This window comes from Chinchilla lanigera, unplaced genomic scaffold (assembly GCF_000276665.1).
Source record: "Chinchilla lanigera isolate Chin_1 unplaced genomic scaffold, ChiLan1.0 scaffold00078, whole genome shotgun sequence".
NCBI lineage: Eukaryota > Metazoa > Chordata > Mammalia > Rodentia > Chinchillidae > Chinchilla > Chinchilla lanigera.
Genome location: NW_004955479.1, coordinates 8,657,624 through 8,680,980, shown reverse-complemented (window position 1 = coordinate 8,680,980; position 23,357 = coordinate 8,657,624). Strand labels below are relative to the sequence as shown.

Sequence of the window (23,357 nt, the reverse complement as noted above, 5' to 3'; positions counted from 1 at the left end):
AGCACTTGTCTGCTTCCAGAGACTCGCTCTGCCCTCCCATCCCCAGCCCTTCTCAGGAGGGCCTGTCCCAGTTCCCAGAGCAGGGGGTGGGGTGGGGGTGAACCATGTGCGCTGCTTGTGTAATGCTAGAGAAGGGCGCAGAAGCAAAGCCCTACTTATGCCTTCAGGGAAGAGCCGCTGCCTCTCTGCAGGACTTGGGCCCAGCAGCCCTATCTGCTGGCCAGCACCATCCAGAGTGCACCTTGGCAAGAGAGCAAATTGCTTGTCTTCAGTGACAGTGTGATTGACAGGGACAGTGTTATACTGTTCTGGCCTCCAGATCAGAATTCCCCTAGGTGAGAGAGAATGAAGAGGAGTCCCATGTGACCATAAAGCAACAGCCCAGAAAAGTAGCAAAAGACTCTTTCCTATTTCAGCATTTTGCTTTACCTTGTTTTGTTGTACCCCATTTCTGTGTACCTGTAGAATCCATATGTTCATAATTTTTTGATAGCTAAAGAAGGCTCTTGTTGCCTTCTGTTGGTGCTTAAGTAAATTATACGAACTACCCACCACTTACTATCTCTACAACAAGGCAGACCAAGTACCATACATTTAATATGTATCAATATATTATCTCATGAAATTGCTATAATAATCCCATAGGGGAAAAGTTGCTAGGTCTAACAACGATAAAACTGAACAAGGTAAGGAGGTCAGTATTCCAACCCATTCTATTTAACTCCCAAGTTCAAGCCTTTATCCTTTCTACCAGCTAATCTATTCACAAGGCATCGTTGGGAGCCTGCTATAAACTGTCCTGCCCCTCACACGGATTCTGGAGTCACTGCACGTTTTCCATTTCATAACATTTCTATATGTGCCCACTTTTATCTCACAAGGCCTCCTGTCGACCTGTTTGTTTTGCTCATGAGATGAGCTTTTGCTTTTTAACATTCCTAGAAACAAAATGCTAGGCTGGATTAGGCATTGCTTTAAGCCACGGCATCAACTCTCTATGTTTCTGCTACAAAAACTTTTATCCAGGACCTTAGGTAATTTTTCCCTTTTTATTCAACCTGATTGTATATGTTTTCTCTGCCAAGAAAATTTCTATTTCTACAAAGTAAAGATTAAAGGGAGTCTCCTATAACCTTTTCCTTGGGCTAAGACAAGCTAATTGTATCTGAGAAGCTTCAAAAGTCCTGGGGATATTTTTAAAATTGTTTTGTTAGTGTTTCTAGTACATAAGGTTTACATTCATTCCCACCAACAATGTAGGAGGATTCACCAAAGCCATTACCAGCCTCTGCTATTCTTTGACTTCTCGACGACTGCTATTCTTTCTGCTGTCAGATGGAATCTTTGCATTGTTGTAGTTTGAATTTCTCTACGGCCGATAACGTTGAACATTGTTTTCATGTGAGGACTAGGATCCATGCTGCCTCAAATCAAGGACTTACTAGAAGCCAGCAGAAAAGCCTGGGTCAGATCTCACCTTGCCACTCACAGAGGGAACGTGGCCTGGCTGACATCTTGATCTCTTACTTGTAGCCTCAGAACTGTAAGAAGATAAATTTGGACTGTTTAAGCTATTTAGTTTTCAGGATCTTGTTAAAGCATCTGTAGCAAACTAATAGTTTTCTATGATGAAATGGAAAAGGTGAACTAAGATTACTTTTATTCATTAGAAAGTCGAGGTCTGCAAAAAAGTGACAGAGTTTGACCTAAATCTGTTTGTCTAAGCAATGTACTGCCCTCTGCACAATGGAAGGTGATGCCCCACCCCATAGGGGGAGCAGGACAGGTGTCTTGGTTACTTTTCTCTCCTTGCTGAGACAAAATACCCAGCGCCCAAAATGAAGGAAGGAAAGGTTTATTTAGCTTACAGTTTGTGAAGGTTTCAGTCCATACTTGGCTGGCTCTGAGGCAGAAGATAACAAAGTAACAAGAGCAAAGAGGGATTCGCAGCAAAGCAGCCAGAGCAAGAGGGAGGAATGGTGGCAAGCAGCCTCTTTCCCTGCCTTACATTGTAAACAGGCTACCCCCACCTGAGGGGAGTGTAGCTCTCACATAATTTCCATGCTCTCCTCTTGCACAGGCTCAGGATGTCTACAAAGTAAGCACCCTGGCTTCCTGCTGAGTCACTTAGCCAAACCTCTGACTCCCCAAGTTGACACAATGTATCAACCATAACAACAGGTGAAGCCAGAATTCCAGAGCATAGAAGTTCCCATGCCTTCTTCCCTATACTCCTCCCATGTACTCCTTCTGCCTACTTTAAACTTTTATCTCCTATTGAATTAATTTACAAGATTGCAACTTAGAAGTTCTAAAAGACAAAAATGGATTGGCAGAGAAATAACTTAAAAACTTGAAGGCAGGATTTACTTTGGCATTTTAATTCCTCTCTTTGGCCCCCTGTCTTTTTGTTGCCTCTCTGGCCAGGTCAGAGTTCAGAACTCACCTGCCAGTTCTGAGAAATCCAAGCATCTGTGGGAGAGAGGCCAACTGCCATTGCCCGTTTGCTTAGCATCAATGTGGGGTGCTTGGTGCAGTTCTCTTGCTTTGCCTTCTCCCTCATGAGCAGCTCTCCCAAGTACTCAAGACAAGTGAGCCATACTCTCTAAAGGGGTTTCGAGTTGGATAGACTGACATTTTCAAGCACAACTGCTTTGCGTTTACAATTCATAGACTGACATCTTCACTGCTGCCCAAGGCTCGTACACTGACATCTCCACTCTTTCTCCCCCAATTGCTTCAAAAGAAGCTTTCATTTTTCATTGAGACCAGGGTGATGAAGAGGGAATTGGAAGCATGTGTGAGAATTCCATTCTACCCTTTCTTCATCCTGGGTTTGATCAATTGATCAATCGATGGATCACACAGGAAGAAAAAAATAGGCATTAAAGTAGTTCTCTATTCTCAGAAACAACATGTTAATCCAGATACACAAGAATGAATATCTTATGATTCCATGGTATGTGGTACCTAGCAGGCAAATTTAGAGAGGCAGAAATTAGAACAGACATTATGAAAGGCTGAGGAGCAGAGGCATGGGGTGCCATTGTGTAAAGGACAGAGTTTTGGTTTGAGATGATGAAAAGTTCTCGAGATGGGAAGTGGTGATGATTGTAGAACACTGTGAATGCACTTAATGTTGCCAAATTGTGCCCTTAAAGATACCTTGTGTTTTGCTACAAGGAAAAAGAAAATAAAGTTCCAAAGGTAAAATGAGCATTCTTACTACCACTCCCAGCTAATTACTCCTCTTTCTGGGCTACTATGATTACCATTTTTGGGCAATTATGTTAGGTAATTTGATTGATTCTTTTACTGATTGTTTTAGGACACGCTCCTTGTTTCCTCAAGAAGGAGAATTCTAGTCTCAAACCCACTTCCTCCAACAGTGCCAACGGTGCTCAAAGGTTTTTATTTTGTTAGATCCCAGAGCCTGTCTTTTCAATTCCTTCCCTAGAGAAAGTGAGACTTACGGTGAGGGAGGAGTGAACTGTGAACTGGAATCTCAGAGCTCTCACTGCTGCCATGTCCCTCGGAGCTCTGCATTACCTGTGCTCCTCTCTGTTTGGGTGCTGAGACTCTGCTTCCCGGTTTCCCAACCATATTGCTCCGGCTTGTCAGAGAAGGCACGGAGAAGTCTGGATTGCAGGATGTCCCTACAGGATGTAGAGCCAGAGTCAACCTGCAGGGGGAGCCAGAGAGCCGACCCTTTTCCGCTACCTCCATCTGCCAAGCTGGCGAGGGACTCAACCAGGTGGCACAGTGCAGGCAGCTCCGTTGAAATGTTGGAGCAATTGTAATTACACATTCAATTCTGAAAACATAACGAAAATTAGGAGAAAGAATGCAAAGGAACAGGAGAATAAAGAGAGAAACTAGTAAAGTTGGTGGAGATAGGGTGGTCATGAAGGGTCTAAACGCTAGAAGGTGAGAGAGGAAAAAAAAAACAATCAGAGAGAAAAAGAAGCTTTCGCTTAACATTAATGTTGGGCTAAAAAGGGAGGGAGGGGAAGGAAGAAGAGAGGAGAGGGAGAGGGCAGAGAAGGCTAAATTCACCGACTTAAGGTGTCGACCTCGGAGCGGTGTCTGATTTAGAATCAAAAAGGATTAGTAAAGAAGAATTAGTGGGCTGAGGATGCCAGCTGGGCTGGTAATGAGATCCTCGGCAATAGGTCATTTAGTGTCTGGTTATTGTGTTTGATGGTACCAAGCCAAAGACAGTAATAAGACTTGATTTATAATTACCTATCTTTACATAGCTTGTTCTCTAGGTAGTGTAGAGCTTCTGTCGGGCTGAGCAGGTGTTGTTTGGGGGGCCTTTGTGGACACAGTAAAGAGGAAGGGTTCTAAATTCCTGGGACGGAGGTAGGATTCTCATCCGCAGGCAGTGAGTTTCTTTGCCTACTTCCTTTGTACTCTGCTAAGCCGTGGCAAGTTACGCTGAGTTTTCCTACTCCAGTAGGGATTTATTTTTAGTAATAGCCAGAGAAAACCAGTCTACTGCCCTCTCACTCTAACCTACACCAAGCCAGGAGACCCCACACCCCTCAGAATTAATACACGCGAAGACTTGGGTAATTACCTGGACTCCTCGTTCCCTTCCCTTTCAAAAAATGCAGGTTTTGGTATATTTCAAAGACAAAAAAGATAGCCACCCAACCGTCTGGTAGGAAAGGTAGCTCTAGATCAGAAAAGGAAATCCATATACTGGGTTAATGAGCCCAGAGATGAAGGGGCCAACTGAAGAGGCAGGAATGACAGAGTTAGGGTAGAGAGGGTGGTCTGGGAATCTCTGAGACTCTAACTGTTGAACTCGGTCAATAGATAATAAAGTTAAGTGTTGGTGTATAATAGTAATAATAATAATTATAAACACATTAACTTACATAATATAGTGACCAAATGAGGTAGCCATAGTGTCATTTCTGTTTTATAAATGTGAGAATATAAAGCGTAGAAAGTTTCAGAATACTGTGTAACCTCTTTTTTGGTACTGGGAATCAAACTCAGGATCTTTTGCTTGCTAGGCAGGTGCTTGTGCCACAGAGCTGTATCCCCAACCCACTGTATAACCTTAAGAAAAAAGTGGAAACTGCAAAAGAGCAGGGATTTGGGTATTTATGTATTTATTTAGACACGGTCTTGCTATGTAGTCCAGGCTGGACTTGAACTCACTATGTAACCCAGGCTGGCCTCAAACTTGCAGCCATCCTGTCTCAGCTTCCCAAGTGCTGGGATTACAGGTGTGAGCCACCACAGTCCATTTGGTTTTTAAAAAATTCACTGCTCAGCACTGAGGAGGCTGAGGCAGGAGGATCATTGTGAGTTCAAGGCCAGCCTGGGCTACAAAGTGAGCTCAAGTCCAGCCTAAACTTTATAGCAAGACCCTGTCTCAAAGACAAAAAATAAATCATTGCTGTTTTCCCATTTCCCAGCACACACTCAATAATTATTTGAGTTTTTGTTTTGTTTTGTTTTGCTCTGTGGTTTTTTTGAGACAAGCTACAATATGTAGCCAGACTGGCCTTGAAATCACGGCAATCCTCCTGCATCAGTCTCCAGGGTTGGGATTACGGGCATGTGCTACCACAGCTGGCTTCAATAATTACTTGTTGAATTAACAGTTAACAGATCCAAAATCATGCAGATGACATAGAAAGACCGGGATAGGTATGAAGTCTGGGAGCTCTAGAAGTTCCAGGCGATCCTGGATACTGTACAGGAGATCAACTTTGAGGGTCTCTCAACCCAAGTTACATGTGCTGGGTAAGTCTTGCCCTTGCTGTCAAAGCTGAATAGCTGATTAAATACTTCCTACCTCATTTTATGAGGCAAACATTACCTGATACCAAGAGAAACACATTATAAAAAGGGAAAATGTAAACCAATATCTCTTATGAACATAGATGCAAGGGGCTGGGGATTTAGCTCAGCGGCAAAAGCACCTGCCTGGCAAGTGCAAGGTCGTGAGTTCGGTTCCCCGTACCGGAGAAAAACCAAAAAAAAAAAAAAAAAAAAACAAAAAAAAAAACATAGATGCAAAAATCCATAACAAAATATTAGTGAATTGAACCCAGTAATGAATAAAGAGAACTATATGCTGTAATCAAATGGGATTTATTCTGGGTATGTTAGGCTGGTTAAACATGTAAAAATCAGCTTAACCTACCACATCAATAAGCTAGAGAAGAAATCTTATCAGCTTATCGTTGATGTAGAAAAAGCATTTAACAAAATCTAATATTCATTTATAATAAAAAAAAAACCTCTCAGCAAACTGAATAAAAGGGGAACTTCACCAACTTGATAAAAATATCTATACAAAACTCATAGCTCAAGTTCATGCATTGTATTTCCCACTCTGATGGAAGATACTGATAATAAGGAAGGATATGCACATATAGGGACAAATCTGTGAGAAATTCATGTATTTTCACTTCATTTTTGCTGTGAACTTAAAACTGCTTTATAAACTAGTCTATTAAAAATACAAACTGGTATAAAATCCCCCAAAGCAATTTTTGTTTTTACAGTTTTGGGGGTTGCACACAGAGCCTTCACACAGACATAAACCCCTGACCCCATGTTGCTCGGTTGCCCAGGCTGGGCTTGAACTTGTGACGTCCTGCATCAGCCTTCCAAAGTGCGCAGTCTCAAAATGCCCAGCTTCAAAATTATTTAACTTGCCAAAATAATACTTATGCTCAACTGAACAATAAGCTTAGGCAAGATACATAAGAAAAATTCTAACAAAGAATAAAGAGGGATTAGCTCTTCCATCTATTAAAATGTATGACAGCACATTTATAAGTCTGAAAGGGCAATAGATAATGGAAATAAATGACAGAGCAAAATAAAATTTTCAGAAGATAAAAGGAAAATTTACAGCTAACGTATTTAATGATGAGAAAGTGGACACTGTCTCAAGACTGAGAAAAAGGCAAGAATATTCTTTCCTTCCACTCCTATTCAACATCACCTTGTAAGTCTTAGCGAGTGCAATAAGACAAGAAAAGGACATGAAAGATACAGAGATTGGGAAGGAAGAAATAAAACTATCTTGGTGGAAGACATGTTTTAAAATCTCAAAGAATCAAGCAAACAGAATTAATGAACAAGCACGACAAAGTCTTAGGATACAAGGTTAATACACAAAAGTCAATTGCTTTCCTTTATACCAGCAATAAACTATTGGAATTTGAGATTTTAAAAATAATATATTTACCAAAATAATCAAAGTAAAATACTTAAGTATAAATCTAACATAATATGTGCATGGGGTATATATAATGCAAAGTATAAAACTCTGATGGAAAAAAATGAGACAGTCTATGTTCATTGGAAAATTCAATATTAAAATGTCCATTCTTCCCAACTCAATCTACAGATTCAATATAATCCCAATCAAAATCTCAGCAAGATATTTTGTAGAGGTTGTTTTATTTATTCTAATGTTTATGTTCAAAAGACAAGATTAGCAGGGCGTAGTGGTGCACATCACACCTGTAATCCCAGCACTGGGGTGGCTGAGCCAAAAGGATCACCATAAATTCAAGGCCACCCTAAACTACATAAGAGACCCTGTCTCAAAAAACCAAAACCAAAGCAAAACAGGAGACATAGATTAGACAGTACAGTGTTGAAAAGAATAAAGTTGGAGGACTCACAGTTGGAGAATTAATTTCATGACTTATTATAAAACTACATAATGAAGATAGTATGGTATTGGTAAAAAAAATAGACACATAAATCAATGGAATAGAATGAATACCCCATAAATAGAGCCACACAAATATAGTCAACTAATTTTGATTGAAGATCGAAAGCAGTTCCGTGCAGAAAGAGTAATCTTTTCAACAAATATTCAACAATTAGGACGTATGTAAAAAAAGAACCTAGATGCAGACCTTACGTATTTCACAAAAAATCAAGTCAAAATGGATCATAAACCAAAATTATAAAACTTCTAGAAGAGAACATAGAAGAAAATCAGAATGAAGTGATAACTTTTTAGAAACAAACTAGCAGCATGATCAACAAAAAACTGATAAATGCAACTTTATTAAAATTTTCTGCTATACAGAAGACAACGTTAAAAATAAGACAAACCACAGACTTAGAGAAAATATTTGCAAAACATATCTGCTAAAGATGTATGAAGTATTTTAAGAACTCTTAAAACTCAATAATTAGAAAACAATCAAATTTAAGAGGACCAGGGCTGGGGATGTTGTTTAGCAGTAGGTACTTGCCTAGCATACATGAAGCCATGGGTTTGATTTGGAAAAACAAAGTTGACAGACACTTCACCAGAGAATATGTACAGAAAGCAAATAAGCATATGAAAAGGTATCCAAAATCATTTATTTTAAGGAATTGTGAATTAAAACAATAAGATTTTCTATAAACATCTATTAAAATAGCTAAAATACAAAAAATAAACAAACAAGACCCCTAATAATACCAATTTCTGGCAAGGATACAAATCACCAGAAGCAACCACCCCTTTTTGCTTGAAGTATAAAATTGTACACTGACTTTGGAAGACAGATTTGGCAGTTTCTCACACAGCTAAGTGCAGTCTTTACATGCAATCCAGCAAATGTGTTCCTTGGTATTTACCCAAATGAGTTGAAAATTTATGTACCACAATTCCTCCCCTTGAATGTTCATAGAAGCTTTATTTATAGTTGACAAAACCTGGAAGCAGCCAAGATGTCTGCCAATAAATAAATGAATGGATAAACTGATACACCTATACAATAAAATATTCTTCAGCAATAAAAAGAAATAACTTATCAAGCTATGAATAGACATAGACTAATCTTAAACACATATTTGTACTTGAAAGAAGCAAGTCTGAAAAGGCCACATGCTCCATGATTCCATGATACGTCATTCTGGAAAAGGCAAAACTACAGCAGTGATAACAGATCAGTGGTAACCAGAGGCTGAGAGAGAGCCACATGATTTTTTAGGGTGACGAAACTATTCAGTATGATAACTGTGGATTCATAACACTATGTATTTGCCACCTGTAGAACTTCAAAGACTTTTAGAGCACCTGTAGAGCACAAATGATGAGCCTTAAGGTATGCAATTTCAAAAATCATGTATGAATCCAAAATGGCTTGCAGAATATGACAAAACTAACTGTACCACATATATACGAAGCAATCTCACAAAAAAGAGTAGAGATAAAGATACTGATTTACATACTTTGGAAATAGGAGGCATCTAGTATTAAATGTAAAAGACATTGTACATAAGCACTGTACTCTAGTTGATAAAGTTTAAAAAAAAAAATGAGACAGTTTGTGTTAACAACTGTGATGCTACGGCCTGCATGTGGTGGCACATACTTGTAATCCCAGCACTTGGGAGGCTGAGGCAGAGAGATGGCTGTGAGTTTGAGGCCAGGCTGGGCTACATAAGTGAGTTCAAGACCAGTCTGTACTACATAGTGAGACCCTGTCTGAGGAAAACAAAAACAAAAACAAAAACCAACAACTGTGGTGCTACAACAAAGTGTACTGAAATTGAACAATTAAGTAAAGTGATGGTGGATTAGGAGTATTGGATTTCTCATATTATAATAAGATTTTACAGAAAAGCAGGGAAGAAACTACAATGATCCATGTAATGATGGATTAGAGTTGGGAGACAACATGTTTATTTTTATGTAGACACAAATGGTTACTGATAGAAATATTTATGAACATATATGTACTGTGACTGGAATATACATTTACATTTCTTTGTTCTTAGGCTGAGACAACCTATAAGCACTGACATCCTAATGGCAATAAGCAACTTAAGGCCCAGTACTTGGATTCTCATACCATTGTCCAATAAAAGGGATCAGGGCTCCTAGGAGAAATGGCTGACTGTAGGACAGTGGGCAGAAATACTCAACATAAACTGATGCCAGAAAGTATGGAAATCATAACAAAACTTCGCAACAAAATTCAACCAAATCCCCAAGGCAATTTGGCCAATGGGAACAGGCCAATAGGACACAGGAACCAACTGAAAAATCTCTCACAGGCCAAAGTGAGGGCATGTGAGCAACAGAATAAACTGGGATACTGGATTGTAACCTAAAAATACAAGCTTCTTATATATAAAATAAATCCACATTGATATAAATAAATCATTGAATAAATAGGAGACAGATCTCTGTAACAGGAGAAATTCAAATTAACTACGTAGACACCCTACCCTCTGCTAGGTGAAGCGTAACTCCTCACTCCTTAAGTATGACTTGTGCATAATAACGTCTTCCAGAAAAGTCCTATATGGAAAAGTTAGAGGGGAGGGGTAATGTCAGTGTACAAGCTTGATAAAGCCTACCTCAGCCTGGTGACCAAGGTCAGCGTCAACAACAATAAATCCTGTCGACACCATGTATCCTTAATATGGTGTGATGGAAATGGTACTGTTCCTCTTTAGTCTTCTTCCTCTAAATCTACAAGTACAGTCTAACCATGGGGAAAGTGTTAGAAAGATTCCAGGAGGAGGGAAGGATGGGGCAACATTGACCAATGAATACTAAATTATAGCTAGATAGGAGTCGGATGTTCTTGTGGGCTATTGCACAGGAGGGTGACTATAGATAATAATAACGCACTATGTATTTCAAAGAGCTAGAAGGAAGGATTTTGAACTTTTTATCAGAAATGATAAATGTTTGAAGATGTATATATATACATACAGATATATATCCTTAACTTGATTTAAACATTACACAATGTATACACATGTATCAGAACATCACATGAGACCTCTCATAAATATGTACAATTTCTGTGGTTTTATGTATTAGCTTAAAAGTAAACATTAAAAACGATCCCACATGAGGGGTATTCTGTATAATACTTGATTCCGCAAAACTGTCCAAGTTATCAAAGACAAGAGTTTGAGAAACTGTCATAGGAAAAAAGGAACCAAAGGAGATGTCATGGTTCAATGTAAAGCCATCTACTGGATGGAACCCTGCAACAGAAAAAGAACATTAGGGGGAAAATGAGTAAATCTGGAGAGTATGGACTTTAGCTAATAATATGTCAGCACTGGTTTTTCAGTATAATAAATATACTAATATAAAATGTTAACAGGGGAAACTGGATGTGAGGTATATGGGAATTTTCTGCATTATCTTCAAATTTTCTCTGTAACTCTAATATTATTCTAAAAATGAAGTTTATTAAAATAATGTTTGTTTTAACACAAATAAACAACTGTTGGTCTGCCTCCCCAGTTCCTCCGCCCCATGCAAAGTAGTGCAGAGTGGGAGGAGCGCGGAGCTGGCAGTTCCCAGGCAACCAACTGGACTTCAGGATTCTAGGTCCAGCCAAGTTTGAGAAGGCTTGTCCCCACGCAACCCCTTCCCCACATTGCAGGGCTTGTGGACCCAAGGAGAAGGCACTCTCCAAGGGTGACTGACAGGGTGTCATCTGCCCATCCTGGTCTGCTGTGGCCCCAGCCATGGTTTCTGACCTGCGAGCTCTTGGCTGGGCTCTTCACTGTCTGTGTTTCCCATCCTGCCTGGGCTTTTGGTCTGGCGGGCTGTCACCTTTCAACTCCCGGGCTCTACCGGGAGTTAGCCTAGGGCCGTGCAGACTCACCGCTCTACCTGACCCACCGTGGTCCTGACACAAACCCAAGGCAATGTTGCACTCAAAGATTAGGGACTCACTGAGCAAAAGAGGGACAAAGGAGGTTTCCCCGTGTGTCCCCAGTTCAAAGCCACAGTTAGGAAGGTGTGTGCTTTCCTAGGGCGGTCAGAGGGAGGGAGCCAGGCACCAGCCTCCTAGGTGCGGAGCCCATAGCTGCAGGGATTTGCAGGTAGAGAGGGTTTTGGTGTTGGAGCGGAATCTGGGCAGGGTGACTGAAGTTTCTTTGGAGGTGGGGAATGCAACTTTAGTGTGAGGGTCCCAAACTCGGGGAATAGCCAGAGAACTTGAGGAATCCCCGTTTTTGTAGCAAGAAAACAGCTTGAGCTTTAAAGTGGGAGGTGCCCGCTGGTAGAGCGTGAGCTTGGATAGGTGGCGCGTGCGCTCTGGAAAGAAGAGGGCGGGTAAGAGAAGGGCTTCTGGAAGAGAGGGAAGATGGGGACAGAACCCCACAGCCTACTCAAAGGCGCCATAAGGAGATGGTAAACAGCCTGGAACCGTTGTCACCTCCCCTAAAAGGTGCCGAAATCCTCTGGCGAGGTGTCAGACCAAAGTCAGCGCACCTCTGCGCTGGCCGCGCCCTATCCTCCCCAGTTTTACGCACGGACTTGGCTCGTCCTCTGGCTCTGTGAGGAAGGGAGAGGAACTCCAGCCACCTCTCCCGAGGACAGGACTTCCACTACAGCTACAAAGCTTTACAGCGAGGGCTCCCAAGGGTAGAAGAAGTCAGCAGTAAAAGCTCTACATCCAGGGTTACGGATAGGCTGGAATGGCCACAGCTTGCCCGGGAGAGGGGCGCACAGCCTGGTTGGCGGGTGGCAAGACCTCTGAGTTAATGTATAATTGTGAGCAGATGGCGGGGGCTGGCGGCAGCCTGGGGCCTGGGCCCAGCTAATGAGGGACAATTAGCCCCAAACCCGGTGGGGGCAGTGGAGAGAGTCAGACAGTGAAGGCAGATATTTGCTCCTCAAACAGTCTGGTGCGCTGGGCAGAGGGCTGAGAGGCTGAGCCCTTGGGCTTGCTAGGCCCCCCGCCAGGGCCCTTTTCCCCTTTTCCCTCCCCCTATCACCTCTGGGTCGAATGCTTCTGTTTGTTCAGACCCAAGAGCCCGTCGTAAAGGAGGAGGGAGAGGGTAGTTTATGGGGGAAATCGCTGCCACCACCATCTGCCAGGGCTTGTCCTTTCTCCCCCCTTGTCACCCTATCTCCATCCTCAAGCAGCTGTCTATGAGAATAGCTGGTCAGGACGTGAGGCTTGAGCCCCTAGAGGCAGGGCAGAGGGATGAGGCAGAAAAGGGCACTAGGAGGAGGGGTACCCCATGGTTTTCTAGGGACCTCCTTTTACCCAGGCATGGCTAAGTAGAGAGACCATCAGTCTGCGGCTGCCCTTGGGTGGAGTGGGTTCTGCTTGCTCTGGGGCATGTGTGTCTTGCCCCCCAGTGCTGAAACCACCTGCTCTGGTGTCCCCTGTCTCCAGGTCTCTGGGCCAGCCTGAAGGTGCTGGAGGAGACTGGAAGAGAAGGGTAATGTGTGTCAGGTAAGGTAGAAACCTACCTCTGTGGTACGTTTGCCCCTTGAGAATAGTTGCCTACCCTAATATTGAGTTAAATGTATAACACGTACTCACACCCCCTAAAACCCAAAGCATTTATCAGTGAGATGCAATCCTCCTTCCTCTGACTTCTGGATCTAATTTTATTGTCTTATACTCTGTTTACTTCAGCCTGGCTTCTATGATGGAGTCAGAATCGAAGGTTCAGGATGGACCCAAAGGTTCCTTCTGTGTTGGTCTCTTTGCACCCCACAGGGATCTCTGCAAGACCATGATAGCAAAATGCTTCTAAGCTCTGGAGTCTATGTCCATTTCTAGGGAGCCACACTGAAGAGACCTACCCAGCCACTGGTACCCTCCCCGCAACAATGACCCAGAGAGCCTATGGTGTCTTTTGTGGGAATGGCAGTGTCATTAACGACTTACTAGTGTAAAAGCACCAACTCCCTAGTGGAATGGAGTCTGCTAACATCCAGAGAAGGAAGAAGGAAGAGCAGGTCTCCTTATAAGTACCTTAAATGTATCTTTAACTACCCTTAGGGGCTCATTTCCAAGAAACCCTGATATGTCATTTTTCTGAAGTCTAGGACTCCCTCCTTTCCAGGAAAGAACACACCTTTCATGTCACCCCAGCCAAGCAGTGGATAGAATTGGTAAAGAGCTCAGGAGCCATGTGTCCATTCGCTTTCTTCTTTTAGAGTTTTAGGAGTCAATTCACTATTTAGGAGTAAGACTTAATACCCATTTATCTTTCATGGTACTACACATATAACCCAGGAGGTGCCTCAAAAGCCCAGGCATCTGCATTCTGTCTGTGAAGCTATGTCAGTGCTCCTGGAAAGCTCCTTTGTACCTCTTTGCATTCAAAAATTTGGGTACGTGGTCTGAAGCCCCCCCCCATCTTCCAAGGTCCTCATGTCCTTCAGAGTGCTGGCCCCTGCAGGGTACATTCTGGATCCAGGGAGCCTGCATGAGAATGACTCTACCTGCTTCATTCAGGTTGGTAGGGGGACACAAGGTGGGCTCTGAAGGACACAGTAGATCATTGGCTGCGGTGTGCCCTGCCATAGGACCAGTGTCAGTCAGCTCCATGCACACCTCCCTCCTCCTCTCTCCTCTGCTCATGGCCTGTGACATCACTGGCTGCTCCCAGAAGGCTGTCCTCTGCTCCTGAGCACGGCTTTCTGTAGCTCTGGACCCCCTGGCAGGACTGAAGCAGGAACACAGTGGAAGCTGCTACCAGGACCAGACTACTAGCACCCCTGGAACCTAAAGGGGTCTCAGGAGCCCAGCACAGGACACTGAGACCTTCCACTGAAGCTCCCATCTCATTTCCTTCACCCAGGTAGCTCACCTGCAGGCTTATTGTCTGCTCTATCTCCCATGCTGTCTCTGTGTCTTTGTGTGGCCAAGCCCAACTATCTGTCTCAGGCTTTGCAGCCCACCCTTCAGCTCCCTTTTCTGCTTTCTCATCTCATGAGTACCAGTTATTTTTGAGACTATGTGGTGTGGCTATTGCAAATGGGGTTTCTGTTTGTGAGCTGGGGCATGATTCTTTTCGCTTTAGAGATTGTTTAGGGTTAGGTACTGAGCCTGTATTCCCATATCTCAGGATACCCACTGCTCTAGGTTACTTAGGAGGACATAGTGCTCTCCAAGATTCAGAGTTTGGCTGACATTCTGGGCTTCCACCCCCTATCCTGATATAGCCCTTTACATTCCCAGCTTGACTCTCCTCTCTCCACTGCTGTGGTGGCAATTACACAAACACAAAGCAGGGTTGGCTAAAAAGAGATTCCTGTCATTAGGAATCAGGAGTTTTTATTCTAAACCTTGAGTTTCATTTTCTGGGAGGCCCCAGACTTGCGGGAATTCCAGTCTCTGCCAATTTCTTTTAAAAAGCCTTTACCTTCCTTCCCCATTTTGTGGGGAGAACTTGATGGGGAATCTGTCTCTCCCTGCCTAGCATGGGGATGAATAAAATACAATTTAACCACTGAATTTACACAGTAGGCTCTGAATTCCATAGTTTAATACATTGTTGTTTCACCCATGCTAGTTTGTTTGCCAGACTGAATTATAATCTCGGGGAGAGCAAAGACCTTTTCCCTGTTCTACCTTACTCTCTTCATCCCAAGCAACCAGCAGTGCGCTTATGCCCAATGCCTTATTCATGAATAGTTGCAGATGGGTTGACTGAACCAAAACAGCATGATTGTTATGGGAAAGTCCCATGTATAAGCTGTTGCTTGGGGTCTAGAAATTATAGGCAGCAGGTTCAACTCTCATTAATTGTTGATGAAAGCAGGAGACACACAAACTGTGTCTCTTGCTACTCAAAGACTGTTTTGTGCTCAAGAAGGCTTCTGTGTGGGTCAGCAGATAACTCTCTCTGCTTATTTCCTCCCTTCAATATATCTTCAAGAAATGTTAGTTAAATGGATGAATATCTGGTCCCAGAAAGATGGTCTCTGAAAATGAAGCTTCACTGTGATATCTAGAACGCTTCAGAGAACCAACAACTCCAACCAATTAGAAGATCCTAAGAGGTGTGTCTGCTAGGAGAAGCCAGCTCTTCAGGCTTGTTCATTTTTACTTACAATGTGTGGGACCAAATCCCTGTGCTGTGGGTGGTAGAACTGAGCCTGACAGTTTTCCCAAGGTTTCCTGGTGAGTATAAAAACAAAACACAAAAGCAAGCCCTTCACCTGAAGTTCTCAGAAGGAAGCATTTTGCTGGTGGCTTGGAGAATGTAGCCCAGGATTGCCTGACAGTAAAGATAAAGCCCTGAACTTGGGGACCAGGAGTATCTGGCTCAAGTGTGTCAGACAGAGGTTGAAAAGGCTTATGAGTGGTCCAAGGCAGACTTTTCCTGTTTGGAAAGAAGAATTCCTTACCTTGGGGAAGCAGTATCTCTTTTTACCTCTCTTTCTGTAATGGATGTGTGGAAATGAGGTTCTTGCCTACCTCCCAGCCCCTTCTCAGGCTATCCAGAGAGATCCAGTCTTCAGGTGACCCTGTGATGTTTATAATATAAAGGTTTAATGTAAAGAGAGTTCTTATGTTCTAATTTTAGCCGACCTATTGGTAAATTTTAGAAACCAACCCTCCATCACAAAGCATTGTGGTTTCTTTCCCAAGAAACCTTCAAGCAAAAGACCTCACCCAAATAAGTCCCTACTATTGCAGACCCAGCCCCCAACTGGGGTAGGTTTGCTTAGAAGGAACTCGTCTGTCTCATCTTTTCCCAGTTGGCTTCCTGTCCTTCTGTGAGGACGCTCAGCTCAGAACATGCAGCAGGATGGTAAGAAGCCTGGGAGAAATGGGAATAGCCGGGAGGAGTGCGAAGACAGGGTCTATTTCAGGCCATTCCTTCCATTAACACAATTTTAACTGTCCTTGGCTAATGTTCAGGGAGTTTTTCCCAGTCACTCCCTCTCTGCTTTACCCTGCTTCCCTCACATCAGGATGGTTGGCATTTATGGCCAAGGAGCAAAGACTCACACATAAGCTACCTCTCAAAGAAAGTGGCATATTTTGAGGACTCTGAGGGCAGAGGGGGGTCAGACTCCTGGAGGAGGACTTAATCTATGGTGGGAATCCAGGCTGGAGGGCTCTGAGTGGCCCTCTGGAAAGATGGGTAGGGGAGCCTGGGGAGAGACAGTGTAGATGCTCCCTTTCCATTCCCAGGGATCAGCAGCATAAATCAGCTGGGAGGACTCTTTGTGAATGGTCGGCCCTTGCCTCTGGACACCCGGCAGCAGATTGTGCAGCTAGCAGTCAGTGGGATGCGACCCTGTGACATCTCACGGAGCCTTAAGGTAGTGCCGAGACATTTACCCAGCAAGAAGGGGCCTCTCTGAAGGCGAGAGTATGGAGAATTTGTGGGTTTGCTACCTCCTAGAAGATCTTGGAGGTTGAGAATGGGAGGCTTAGGTGTCCAAAGGTAAGACTGGACTCTCAACTTCATGGCTTGGTCCAGTAAGTATTGCTTTGCTTTGTAGCTTCCTTCTCTCCCAGGGATGCCTGTCCTTGCTTCTTACCTGTTTCAGGTATCTAATGGCTGTGTGAGTAAGATCCTAGGGCGTTACTACCGCACAGGTGTCTTGGAGCCCAAGGGTATTGGGGGAAGCAAGCCACGTCTGGCAACACCCCCTGTGGTAGCTCGAATTGCCCAGCTGAAGGATGAATGTCCAGCCCTTTTCGCTTGGGAGATCCAACGCCAGCTTTGTGCTGAAGGGCTCTGTACCCAGGACAAGACTCCAAGTGTAAGTGTTCTTTTTCCCTGAACCAACACTGGCAAAATGGGTTGCCTTGAAAGAACAAAATTTCTTTTTCCTTGGCTGGGAGGTGGGCAATTGTGGTCTTCTGATTCATAAAATTTCTCTTCTGAAAAATGGTGGTGGTGAGAGAGGAGAGAAGAAGAAAGCATGGGAAGAGAGGAGGCTACACCTGGGAATGATGCGAGGGTGGAGGCAGAATGGGAGAAAGGGTATAGGGGGATGGTCAGGATGCAGTGCTGGGTCTTTATACAATTTTTCCATTCAATGCTCTAACACATATAGGTCTCCTCCATTAATCGAGTTCTACGGGCACTACAGGAAGACCAGAGACTGCAATGGACACAACTGAGGTCATCAGGTGGGCCTTGGAGTTGCCCCCCAGGGGTAATCAGAGCCAAAACTTCAACATTTTATAGCCCTTATTACTTCCTTGTTCTTTTTTGGATCACCCTTCCAACAATCCAGTAAGAAGAGCCTGTCAAGGACCCTTATTTTGTCCTGGAATAATAAAATTGAGGTTCGGAGAAGTGAAATGATTTACCCAAAATCACCAGCTAGTTGCTGGCAGGTCTTAGAACAGATCCCAGGTTCCCTAACTCCCTGGTTCACAGGATCTGCTAAGAAAGAAGCAGGACTGGGTCTTTCACATCCTACCTCTGCCTCAGGCATTGCTTCTCAGAGTATCCTTTGTGTTCTATGGAGTTGGGTAAACGTGGACCAATTCTGATGCTGTATTCCCTAAATATTTCTTAAGCACAATTCCCATCAAGGGCCCGTTCCTCAACCTTCAAGTAACTGAATGCTCCCCTCATTTAGCTCTACATACTCATGTGGCTGTCACCTACTCTCAACCCCAGGGACTCAGGGATCCCATCGGCCAGAGGAGTTACCATGGTAAATGTCTTCTCAAGACGTTGTCCTCCTTTGCAGCTGCTTTGGCTCCAACTCTTCCCAATCCTCACAGTGCCTCTGAAGCACCCCGGGGTCCCCATCCAGGGACCAGTCACCGGAATCGGACCATCTTCTCCCCAGGCCAAGCTGAGGCACTAGAGAAAGGTGCTGGACTGGGGTGGGTGGTGGGACATGGAGTCTTTGGTGTGACGGGGTAGTAGCAGCCCTAAAGCCTGTGGGCAAAGGTGGGGTGGTGCAGGCTATGGTTGGCTCTGCTTTGGGAAGGAAAGATGTTTTGAGTAGTAGCAGGTGGGGAGTGGGGTGTGATGGGGAGACCTATTCCCTTCTGCCTGCCTGTGCCCTCCCTGTGTGAGCCTCTGTCTCTGCAGAGTTCCAGCGTGGGCAGTATCCTGATTCAGTGGCCCGTGGGAAGCTGGCTGCTGCCACCTCTCTGCCTGAGGACACAGTGAGGGTAAGCTCTGTGACATGATGTGCACAAATCACAAGAAAAATGAAGATGGAAACAAATTTATTTGGAGCAAAGAGAAAAACCAGAGATGAAAGCCTCTTGTTTCCCTTCTGCTGATTGCTCTCTTCTCTTTCCTGCCCCAAGCCTTTGAGTTGAGGAAAGACAGAGAATAAAGGCAGAGAGCAGGGAGTAGACATCAGGTGTGAGGGAGGTTCTAGGCCAGCAAAGTGTGCTGACAGTGGAGCTGTCAGGTGGCAGAAAGCAGTCAGATATCTGGTCCCTGTTCTCCTCAGGTCTGGTTTTCAAACAGAAGAGCCAAATGGCGACGGCAAGAGAAGCTGAAGTGGGAAATGCAGTTGCCAGGTGATTTCTGTGCACATCCCATTTATCCATCCACTCATCCATTCACTCATCCATCCATCCATCCACCCATCCATCCACTCATCCATCCATCCATCCATCCATCCATCCATCCATCCATCCATCCACTCATCCATCCATGCATCTACCCATGCATCCATGTATCCATGCATCCATCCATCTGTCCATCCACCCATCCATCCACTCATCCATCCATGTTTCCATGCATCCATCCATCCATCCCTCCACCTACCTAATATTTACACACCGACTCCTATGTTCCAGGCCCTGTCTGTGCTAGGTGTTGAGTACGCACAGTCCCTGCTCTTAAGGGTTGTACTGTCTCTAGTACCATCCCCGAGTTTTAATCCTTTCTTTCTAATTTCCCAAGGCTTTGCCCTGGGGAGGAAGGCAGTTTAGGGTTTTGATATTCACTACTCCCTACCTAATCCTCCTTGCCTTTTACCATATACCTTCTGTCCCCAACACCAACTCCTCCTCTGAGTGGATTCACTTTCATCTTGTAGGTGCTTCTCAAAGTCTGACTGTATCAAGGATTTCCTCACCGATCATCTCTACACAGGTACATGGGAGTTTGCAATGTGGGAAGACTAAAGGGTTCATTACTTCTCCCATATTTGGTGAAGGACTGAGCTAAGATCCATAACTCCCTAGTGTCCCCACAACATATACTTCTGGAAAGTGTCATCCCTTAGTCTATCATGTGAATGGTACCCTCTGGAGTTGTGCAGGATACAGTTTGGGAGCAGGAGGTCTAAATGGGAAGTCTCACTGGCAGCTGAGGGTCTCCTCTTGCTTTTTCTAGCAGTCCTCTGGCAGTGTGTCCACAGCAGCCCTGCCTGCCCTGGACCTGTTGGGTCATTCCTGCTATCAGCTGTGCTGGGGGACAGCACCAGGAAGGAGTCTGAGTGACACTCCACCCCAAGCCTGTCTCCAGCCCTGCTGGGGTAAGAATCAGGCCAACCCTCAATCTTGCAGGTGGGGGGAAGGCTGACTGACTCCTTGACAGACCCAGAGGGCGTGAATCTCTAATTGGTGCTACTAGGTAAACCTCAGTGCAGCTTTCTTCCTTTCTTGCCTGGCCCAGGAAGTTGGGGAGACTGGTAGCCCTCGACTCTATAGTGGCACTGACAGCCGCAGCAGGTAAAAGGAGGCGAGATTGGATTCAAGTTGTATGTCCATGGCAGGCAACTGATGTCTCAGCCACTCCCCCTCACTGATTTTGAGGGATGGGGCAGGAGCAGAAAATCCAAGCTCCCCTCTTTATCCTACAGGCTACTCAAAACCACAGCTGCATTCCTTGAATTCAATACTGCTCTGCTTTCCCTGCCCTTCCTTCCATTGCCCCCTTCACCGGCCTTGTGCCCATTAGGCTGTGCTTTGGCCTGGCTCTCCACTACCGTTAGGCCCGGATGAGTCAAAAGACCTAGAATGTGAAGAAGATAGGGTAGGCAGAAGTTCATACTATCCTACCCATTGTCCCCACTGTCTTTCCCACACAGATTGCCACTCCTCCCTCCTTCCTGTGGCCTCTCCCTCGCCTTCGGATCTTGCCTGGCCCCGCCTCTCTGCCCCTCCTGTGCATCACCTGATTGGAAGGGCTGGAGAAGCAACACCCAGCCACTACTCACACTGGCTTTAAGAGGCCTCCACTTGCCAGGAGTAAAATTTTACATTAGTAGTAGCTCCTGTTGTTTGTAATTTTTTTCTGTTCCTGTTGTTCATTTTTATTTTTCCCCATGAGTACTCATAGGCCCAATCCTGTATTTCACAATTGTAAACAGTGCCTTGTCACCTGTCTTTATCTATCTATCTATCTATCTATCTATCTATCTATCTCCATCATCATCAAATTTATGTATATATATATGTATCCAATAAATGAATTTTTCTATATATCTATCTACTCTATGTATGTTTCTATACATCTACGTATGTGTTTATCTTTCTGTCTAGGTGTTTGGGTGTTCAAATGTCCACACATACACTCATGTGTGCACACACATGCACACACATGCGTGCTATTACATCATTGTACTTCACTCCTAAGTCTTCCATTGTGCAACTCTGAAAAATAAAGAGCCATTTTTACATAGTCACAGTACCATACCCACACCTAAGGAAATTTCCTTTACATAAGAAAACAAACATTAATTCCCTAATTACATTTTGTTGTAGCACCAAATACAGTGGAAATTGCATTTTTCATGCTTTTCCTGTTTATCCCTGGCCTGAGGCAGGTTCTTCTTGGATGGATATTCCAAATCTTCTCAAGTCTATCCCCCTTCAGGGAAAGATCCAGGTTGGAGAGTCCTAGGATGAGGAGAAAAGGAGGAAAATAGGCAACACGAGGTAAAGATGGAGACACTCAGGAAGGGGGATGGCTCAGCTTCAGATTCTTTCCTTTTAGAAGGGCAGGGAATGGGTGATGATGGTTTCCAGAGGAGTGGAGATGAGGGAATGGGGACGTGTTTGTTTACTCCCATCTGAGACCGGTACTTATCCATTCAAGTGTGCCATTTTTATTATCAAATACTCCAGAGCTGTGCTGTTCAGGAACCAGTGATTAAGTACATGAGGCTATTTACATGTAGTGCAAGTGAAGCAATGTGAACAGTTCAGCCCCTTGCTTGCACTAGCCACATTTCAAGTGCCCGAGTCACAAAATGCTGTGGTACTATACTGGACCGTGAAGGTTATAGAATGTTTCCAACAGCGCGGAAAGTTCTGTGTGGCAGCACAGCCCTTGGATGCAATTTGAAGGGTGTTAGAGCTCAGCCTGCCCTGTCTTATCTTCCCTGTTTTCAAGCTGGAGTCCCTGCCAGACACAACTGCTAAGAAAATAAACAAGGTTTTGTGGTCTGTGTGTGCATATAAGTGTATTTCTGAACACACACACACACACACACACACACACACGCACACCCCTATACCCCCCCCACACACCCATGCATCTGAATTTATTTATTTTTTTTAAGACAGGGTCTCACTGTGTAGTTCAATCTGGCCTTGAACTTACAGTGATCCTCCTGGCTCAGCCTCCCAAGTGCTGGGATTATGCACCACCACACCCACCTTGCATATGTATTTATGATGCTGCATGAAAGGGCCTTCAAAGAGTCCCATCTCTCTAGAGTGACAGGACATTCTAGGGAGGGCCTCACTGCATTTTCTAGATTGAGCTCCGGGGCTCAAGTGATTCTCTGTTCTCAGTCTCCTGAATGGCTGGGATGACAGATGCCTGCCCTTGTGGCCAGCACTGGCCTGTGCTTGATGCTGCGTAGTCTCTAGTATTTTAACCTTTACCTATCACATTTGAAACAGTGCATTCTTTTATGATTTTGAAGACAAATATTTTTACAGAAAGGGTCATTTTCCTTTATCTAAATGGCATCTCTCATCTTCTGGGCTCAGCCTTCTCTCAGTGGATTTACAAACCAGGCACTCACGATGGCATCCGGGCATCGCTGCTGGTGTTTGGAAACATTGTAGGAGGCACGTGGCTGCTGTTTTAAATAATAGTGAGTCAGAAGTGAGAAAATTGTCCCCTTTTCTATTCTCTTTGAATTCTGGTTGCATCAGGAGGCAATTTCATTTTGGCTGCTCTTTAATAGTCGTTAATCTCTTTTTAACAAAGGGAAAGGAAGCCTTGAGTCCTGAGCCCAGGGCAAAGAGGGGAAATCTAACTAGGATTTGATAACGTCACTTTATTTTCATGGTATTTATTTTTATAGTCACTTGTTATGGCAAGTGATTGTGGTTTTCTGCTTTATGATATTAACATAATATTCTTTAATAATTTTTAAATTTTATCAATATGCTTGCAATTTGTGCAGTTTACAGTCATCTTAGGGGGTGGTTACATGTCCATATTACAGCTTGTTTCTTTTTGTGAATCCCCTTCCCCTCCCCTCCCCCTCCCTTCTTCCCTTCCAGTTCCCCCATCCCCTTTTTTGGTACCGGTTGATATTATTTGTCTTAGCTCATGTTATGGCATATAGTGTCTACATTAGTAGGGGTTATTAGGTTCTTGTACACGGCACATCTTTATTCCTCTCATTTCCCCTTCCCTTCCTCCCCACCCCCCACCCTTGATAGTGATAGAAT

At 44.1% G+C, this 23,357-nt stretch overlaps 1 protein-coding gene and 1 long non-coding RNA gene across 2 annotated transcripts; one reads left to right on the top strand and one right to left on the bottom strand.

Annotated features, from left to right (window-relative positions):
• Window positions 1-1,007: 1,007 nt before the first annotated feature.
• LOC102023591 lies at window positions 1,008-4,318 on the bottom strand. Its single transcript, XR_263737.1, has 3 exons — window positions 4,246-4,318; window positions 3,474-3,656; window positions 1,008-1,541 (listed from the first exon to the last, which is right to left on the bottom strand). It is a non-coding gene; the product is annotated as an uncharacterized LOC102023591 (long non-coding RNA).
• A 12,199-nt stretch (window positions 4,319-16,517) lies between these two features.
• Window positions 16,518-20,892, top strand: Pax4 (paired box 4). The gene is made up of 10 exons (XM_005402362.2): window positions 16,518-16,530; window positions 16,917-17,047; window positions 17,279-17,494; window positions 17,792-17,867; window positions 18,440-18,565; window positions 18,790-18,872; window positions 19,163-19,232; window positions 19,757-19,812; window positions 20,056-20,197; window positions 20,753-20,892. The coding sequence occupies exons 1-10, from the start codon at window positions 16,518-16,520 to the stop codon at window positions 20,890-20,892; spliced, it is 1,053 nt and encodes a 350-aa protein (XP_005402419.1).
• The last annotated feature ends 2,465 nt before the right edge of the window (window positions 20,893-23,357 follow it).

Coding starts and splice junctions, on each gene's coding strand:
- Pax4 (XM_005402362.2), top strand. Junction 17,868..18,439: donor GACACAACTGAGGTCATCAG/GTGGGCCTTGGA, acceptor CCTCCTTTGCAG/CTGCTTTGGCTCCAACTCTT. Junction 18,566..18,789: donor AGCTGAGGCACTAGAGAAAG/GTGCTGGACTGG, acceptor CTGTCTCTGCAG/AGTTCCAGCGTGGGCAGTAT.